The sequence below is a fragment of the Pan paniscus genome, chromosome 4 (assembly GCF_029289425.2).
Source record: "Pan paniscus chromosome 4, NHGRI_mPanPan1-v2.0_pri, whole genome shotgun sequence".
Taxonomy (NCBI): Eukaryota; Metazoa; Chordata; class Mammalia; order Primates; family Hominidae; genus Pan; species Pan paniscus.
This window is the reverse complement of record NC_073253.2, coordinates 131,177,501-131,185,033: the sequence shown is the minus strand read 5'-3', so window position 1 is coordinate 131,185,033 and position 7,533 is coordinate 131,177,501. Positions and strand designations below refer to the sequence as shown.

At 43.7% G+C, this 7,533-nt stretch overlaps 1 protein-coding gene across 1 annotated transcript; it reads left to right on the top strand.

Annotated features, from left to right (window-relative positions):
• Positions 1 to 412: 412 nt before the first annotated feature.
• Positions 413 to 3,968, top strand: IL9 (interleukin 9). The gene is made up of 5 exons (XM_003829255.3): positions 413 to 654; positions 767 to 802; positions 885 to 917; positions 2,206 to 2,337; positions 3,849 to 3,968. Exons 1-5 carry the CDS (start codon positions 541 to 543, stop codon positions 3,966 to 3,968), a joined length of 435 nt encoding a protein of 144 aa, XP_003829303.1. The 5' UTR covers positions 413 to 540.
• Positions 3,969 to 7,533: the final 3,565 nt, after the last annotated feature.

Genomic DNA, 7,533 nt, shown 5'->3' with positions numbered 1-7,533 from the left:
AAGCATAGTAAGACTGAGGTTGCAATTACTAAAGGAAAACCCCAACAGAGATAAGTGAAGTTCTGCAATATCATGCACCCTCCCCCGACCCGCTCTGTCTCCCCAGGCCCCCCTTCGTTAGAACACCCATGACTGGCTAAATTATATCAGCATTTCCCATAATGTAAAAAGGGAAAATACAGACCTGGGCGTTCATGGAAAGTATTCTAACTCTCACAACCAGAATCCCTGTCTTTGAATTTTTTTTTCTTGGTTTTTAGATCTTTAACTTTTCCTTCAGCATTTCAGTACTCAACTTTTTGAAAATCATCTTTTCTGAGGAATGATATTTCCTGGCACAGCATCATCTTTGTCAAGTGACTCAGTTTGATTTTTTTGTTTGTTAGTATAAAGTGGCCCCAACTTACAGAGAAAAAGTGGGCTCTTGGTATCAGTTTGATGTCAGGGTTTTTCCGTGTTTGAGAGGGAGCTTTAAAGAGGGAGCTTTAAATACCACTCGATTTGAAGGTGTCTGCAAGCGAGCTCCAGTCCGCTGTCAAGATGCTTCTGGCCATGGTCCTTACCTCTGCCCTGCTCCTGTGCTCCGTGGCAGGCCAGGGGTGTCCAACCTTGGCGGGGATCCTGGACATCAACTTCCTCATCAACAAGATGCAGGTAGGCTGCAGGGGGAGCCCGTGGGAAAGAGAGCTACTGACAAAGTGAAATATGTATGAGGATGAAAAAACTTGGGGCTGACTAAAGGTTCCTATCTCTCTATCTACTTTAGGAAGATCCAGCTTCCAAGTGCCACTGCAGTGCTAATGTGAGTGAATGCTCTTTAAGAACTTTCCAAATTAATTTTAATTTTCACATCTGGAATCTTCACTCTGAAATTTCCCTTGCAGGTGACCAGTTGTCTCTGTCTGGCCATTCCCTCTGTAAGTATAGTGAAAGAACATAATTTTGACCTTGGATTTTTTTGGTTTGTTTTCAAGTAAAAATAAGTTGCTTTATTTAATATTTAATGTTATACATTGTTGCTTAATTTAATTGTTACAGATTAGTATTCCCTGTTAAAACCACATTGTTACAAATTATTCCCTTTTAAAACTACGATCTTGAAATCCTATATTATGAACATTTCTTTGTATTTAATTAACTTTATGCCTCTTGAGAAGTTTGAACACTTTTCAACATTAAAAAAAGAATCCTGAATATCTTTTTAGATAGGTGGCCATGTGCACAATTAAATAAAACTGGAACTAAGGATATAATAATTGCTGTAGCTCATATCATATTGCTTTCTAACTCATTTACTGATAACTCTAGAGTTGTGAAACAATGTAAATAAAATGACAACTCCTTATCTTTCATCTGTCATGAATGATCTATGCGCTATACCTCCCCCTCCCTGCCTCCTCCCTTCCTCCACACCACCCTGTTGTCTGTCTAGCTGATTAGAGTGACTGTTGGTTTGAATGCTGCCCTCTGGGCAGGTAGAGGATCTGAGGTTGTGAGTGGAAGGAGGGCTACCAGAGGGCCACTGCCCACTCTGGCAGGAAGGATGGGTGGCAGGAAAGTTCTGATTCCTAATTCAAACTCCTGATTAGGGTGAGGAGGAGGCACTTCTCCAAGGTGCAGTGCTTTATTCTTTCTCATGCAAGGCCTGGGAGAATCTGAAGAATTTGAGCTTCTTGCCCTGGCTAGGGTAAGACATCGCACCCATCGCGGTCCATCCATTAGATGAGAAGAGGATAGAGTGCCTTCTGGGCAGGAACCAGGCAGACAGCACAGCCCCTGTCCCTTGGTGTACAGTCCATGTTTTTAGCTGCTGCTGAAATACCAGCTGCATTCAATTGTCACATCCCCTTAGCTGGTGTGAAAAGGCTTTTCCTCACTCTGCACTTTCAGACTTACAAGCCTTGAAGCCGGGAAGCACCCGTTGAAAAGAACATTCAGAGCCGACTATTTCAGGGCCCACAGCCCTCATGTTTCCTGGATGTAACATACAGGAAGTCTCCTCCAGGGGATGTCACTGTGGAAAAATGGCATCCCCTTTAAATACGGGAGATCACTTCCTACATTGGCAAGGGACCTGTCTAAAAATAATGCAAGTTTGAGTAATGGTGATTAAATAAAAATCATCTCTATTATATTGCTCTTTGTGATATATTTCCAAAGCTGTCCTCAGAATATTTCTTTGAATAAATCCTTACTATTTACCAGGACAACTGCACCAGACCATGCTTCAGTGAGAGACTGTCTCAGATGACCAATACCACCATGCAAACAAGATACCCACTGATTTTCAGTCGGGTGAAAAAATCAGTTGAAGTACTAAAGAACAACAAGTGTCCAGTAAGTTTGTTTTCATATGTGATATGTTCCCGTTGGTGATTTCTATGTGAATGGTGATGCCAACCCTGTTTGAACGCAAAAGGATGATAAAGTTGGAATTGGTAGTTCAAGGTTGATAAAAGACATCTAAGAAATTTAATCAGAAGTAATATAATTAAAGTGAGATCCACTGAAACAATAGAATTAAAGTGAGATAGATCATTGTTCCCAACGAGGCCATTTACTTCTCTCTACTATGGAATAATGAAAGAATCCTTTCTGAGTGTAATTAGAAGCTACAATCTAGAGAATCAGGGATGTAGCTCACATAATACTAAATTATCCTAGAGATTCAATGTACTAACTGAATGGATGTTGTTAACAGGGATTTTTTTTTTCCTGTTGGTTAAGGAGGTTTCGTTTTGTTTTGTTTTGGAGACAGAGTCTTGCTCTGTTGCCCAGGCTGGAGTGCAGTGGTGCCATCTGAGCTCACTGCAGCCTCTGCCTCCCGGGTTCAAGTGATTATCCTGCCTCAGCCTCCTGAGTAGCTGGCATTACAGGTGCGTGCCACCATGCCTGGCTAATTTTTGTATTTTTAGTAGAGATGGGGTTTCACCATGTTGGCCAGGTTGCTCTCCAACTCCTGAACTCAAGTGATTTGCCCGCCTTGACCTCCCAAAGTGCTGGGATGACAGGTGTGAGCCACCACGCCTGGCCTGCATTAAGGAGGTATTTAAAGGGCAATGCACCCAGGTCAAGGTGGAAGCTTGCCACTCATCCTGAATGCCCATCCACACATTCTTTTCTTCAGCATATACCCTAGTCCCTGACAGCAGACTGGGATGGCAAGTTGGGTAGAGGTGACCTCCCTCTGTTTTTTGGGTATTAGCATCTCCACACAAGATCCTAGAAGGCTGAAAGCCCTGAGCTCAGCTGTTTAGCTGCATGCGTTTCTACCATCAATGGCATCTAGTTCTAAGTGCTTAATATATGCTGTCTCACTGAATAAATACATACCTTAGGGACAATTATTCAATTTATTACTCTCAGTGAGGTTAACTAATTTGCCTAAGGCTGCATATTTGATAAGTGGCAGAGCTGAGATTTGAAATCAGGCCTATATGACCTCAGAGCCCCACTCTTAGCCATTGTACTGTCAAATGACCTTGGAAAGACAACCTAAAAGGATAATGGTACAATTTTAGGCCTCAAAGAGTCCCCAGAAAAGGCTTTCTCTAATGCAGAGATTTAGGGCCACTTAATAGGGGTGTGTGTGTGTGTGTGTGTGTGTGTGTGTGTGTGTGTGTGTAAAGACCCCTGAAATCCAATTTGAGGTCAACCACCTATGCTGTCTTTACACCACATGAGCTAGCCTGGACCTGCCCACCTATTTGCTCTGTGTCTCAAGCCACTTCCCTTCCCATCCCCACAATCCTCACCACCGACTCTGGCTCTTGGCAGGTAGGCTTCTGGGGCTGCTTGGCTCTACATCATTTGAGTCACTCTGTCTTTATCAACTTTCATCCCCACAGTATTTTTCCTGTGAACAGCCATGCAACCAAACCACGGCAGGCAACGCGCTGACATTTCTGAAGAGTCTTCTGGAAATTTTCCAGAAAGAAAAGATGAGAGGGATGAGAGGCAAGATATGAAGATGAAATATTATTTATCCTATTTATTAAATTTAAAAAGCTTTCTCTTTAAGTTGCTACAATTTAAAAATCAAGTAAGCTACTCTAAATCAGTATCAGTTGTGATTATTTGTTTAACATTGTATGTCTTTATTTTGAAATAAATACATATGTGGAAAAAACAACATGAGCTGGTCTCTTGGCAATTATTCATTTCTTGCTGCTCAGAACAAAGAAAGCTACAAGTGTTGTTAAGGGGAAGAATAGATCAGAGACTCCTGTAGGAGTCTCTGTGATAAGACTCCTGATGCTGAATACAGACCCTCAGGCTCATAGGCTGTGGCTGGAGCTGCAGGAGGGCTGCAGGGAGCAGTTACAAAGAATGTCTATGAGGACCATCTGAGGGTTGCCGCTAGGGGAGGCTGAAGGCATGTCTGACACTGCTAAGAGGGCTAGGGTCCTGAGAAACTGGCCTTGTGCCTGAAAGAGGAGAAGGCAGCAGCTTGGAAGTGGGAGACTGCTCAAGAATGTGGGCATGCAGAATAAATGCTTAATAATTAAGTGCTTAACCCACTAGTTATGGTAGGAAGTAGATATTATTATTATGCATTTCTGTTTTATATATACTGAAACCAAAGCTTAGAAAGTCTGCATGGCATTCCCAAGATCCCACAGGTGGTGAGATTTAGAAGAAGGATTCACCCCTAGTGCTCTCTGCTTCCAAACCCTTTGCTGTTTGCATTCTGCCCCTTTCTTATTCTCTTTATACCAAGGGTGTACATTGTGCTTCTTCCAACCACAGCCTGAGGGTAAAATAGACCCATCATAATTCCAGTCCACACTCTCATATCCAGAAACCTAGGGAGTCAGATAGGTTTCAGAATTCAAGCTTTTTAGCCTTTTAGAAAGTTAAAACAATCCATGTGGCATATATTACATAACACCCACAGCAGGGCCTGGGGCAAGTTTCCATAATTAAACATATCAATTCTGCAACAGTCACTGAAATGGTCAGGTTTTGCAGCCAAATGAGTCCTAACAAATCTTGAGTTTTCGCAGCTGTTTGGATTTCAGAATAATGATAAGAAATTAGTAAGCTGCATTAACAAAACAGCCTTTCTCTAGCTCATGCCCTACTTAACAAGGGAGGTGGGGGTGGGGGGCACTCTCACCAAGACATTTTATGTGGGGCTGGGCTGGGTGTCTCCAGGAGGGATAAAGGTTTCTGTAGCTTCCTGGACAGCCAGCCACATGGAGTTCCAGATCACAGCTGAAGGGCCTTCTCTTCCCCTCTCCTCCATGTGGGTTTTCTGAATGACTGGCGCCAGACATAGTTGAATCATGTGACACTATGTGGTTTACCACCTGCGGCATGGGGAGACACCAGCCCAAGCAGGATCACAGCAGGGACAGATACTGATGGTTGGTGATGGTTTCAGAATATAACTCGGAAATGCAATGTCTTGCCAGAGGAGACGGGCAGAGACGAGCTTCCACTCACTGATGCAGATTAATCACCAGCATAGCTTGGTGCTTTCCCTAGGCTTTTCTGCAAAAGTCACATAACCTGCAGTGTTCATTCCTGCAGGCAAGCTCCAAGGAGGGTTCACTTACAGTAAAGTGTGCTATAATTACCATCTTCTCTGTGCCAGAAGAGTTGAGATTCATCAAGAAGCCACCCTGGAGAAAGGAGAACTAATATTTATTGTTTACTCTGTACCAGGCAGTCCTCTAAGCCTACTTTGTAGAATATCTGGTTGGATCCTCACAACAACCCCATGAGATATTTATATAATTGTTGTATGTAATTTTTCCCACTGCACAAATGAGATAAGTAGGCCCAACGAGGTTGCATAACTTGGCCAGAAGCACGTTGCTCACAAGCGGTGAAGTTGCTACCCTCTCCAGGTTGCCAGGCCTCAGGCAGAGTTGTTTCCAGCAGATTCCAGATCAAAGCACACACTGCAGGCCAAGATGTGGCCAGCCATAAAGCTAGCTTGCCCATCTATCCATCCATCCCTCCCTCTGTACATCCATCCAGTTTGAAGCAGGAAGATGCTGTGATGTTCAAACCTCACAATTCCTCTCCTCCCATTGTCACATTGTCACTCTGCTTCATTGACCCCAGACCAAGACCTCCCTTTCTCTGCAAAGGGAGGCCTCAGCAGAAACTCAAAGAGGACCTAAAGGGCTTCATTCTTTATTTTTATCACTTTAAAAACATGGCTTTAGCTAGGCACAGTGGCTCATGCCTAAAATCCCAGCACTTTGGGAGGCTGACGCAGGCTGATCACTTGAGCCCAGGAATTTGAGATCAGCCTGGTCAATATGGTGAAACCCAGTCTCTATGAAAAATACAAAACTTAGCTGGGTATGGTGACATGCAACTGTAGTCCCAGCTACTCGGAGTCTGAGATGGGAGGATCACTTGAGCCTAGGAGGTCGAGGGTGCAGTAAGCCATGATTGCACCACTACACTCCAGCCTGGGTGACAGAGCAAGATCCTGTCTTAAAAAAAAAACAAACAACAACAGCAGCAACAAGAACAACAACAAACAGATGGCTTCATTGAGATACGCTTCATATACCATATGCAATACAATTCATCCATTTGAAGCGTATAATTCAATAGATTTTAGTACATTGGCAGGTTGCACAACCCTCACTTTTTAAACTGTGTCATATTATCTGTAAATAGAGGTAACTTACTTCTTTTTTTCCAACTTGGATGCCTTTTCTTTCACTTCCTTGACTAATTTCTGGCTAGAACTTCCAATACAATGTTGAATAGAAGTGGTGAGAGTACACATTCTTGTTTTGTTCCTGATTTTAGTGGGAAAGGATCCAGTCATTCACGATTAAATATTAATATGATGTGAGCTGTGGACTTTTCATAAATGCTCAGTATCAGGCTGAGAAAATTCCCTTTTATTCTCAGTCTGTTGAGAACTTTTATCATGAATGAGATTGGACTGTGTCTGATGTATTTTCTGCACTTATTGGTATAGAGGTTATTGATACAGAAGTTAATTCTTGGCTTTAGAGTTTCCAGTGGTAACTTTCCTAGCCCTGGGATAGAAAGTAACTCCTTGGACTATAGAAGAGAAGTCCGAGAGGAGAGGATGATGGCAGACACTATTGAGTTCCCTGGAGAAGAGCTCTCTGCCTGGCCCCCAGCAGAGCCTCAGGGTAGAGGGCAGAACTCCTGGGGAGGGTAGAAAACCAAGAGTGAAGGGCACATGAGCTGTATCCCCTGAATGGCCTGGGAGATGACACAAAAAGAGAATGCCTCTCACCACCACACCTAAGGTGTGGTATAGGGAGGACCACGAACTGGCCCTAGGAAGCTGGGCTTGATGCAGCCCCCTGAATGGTTTCAACGGAGAAACCAAAGATTTTCACACAGGGCAGAGAAGGGCACTGATGTGTCTTGGAGGATGGTAAGGCTGGAGAGGCCTTGGGATGGGCACATATGGCAGGCTCGGACCACGGGACAGGGACCAAATGGGACTGAAGATGCTTATACAGAAGCCACCCTGGAGGGAAAGCCACGCCCGGGACTAGCCAGGAAGAACACCAGGGTAGG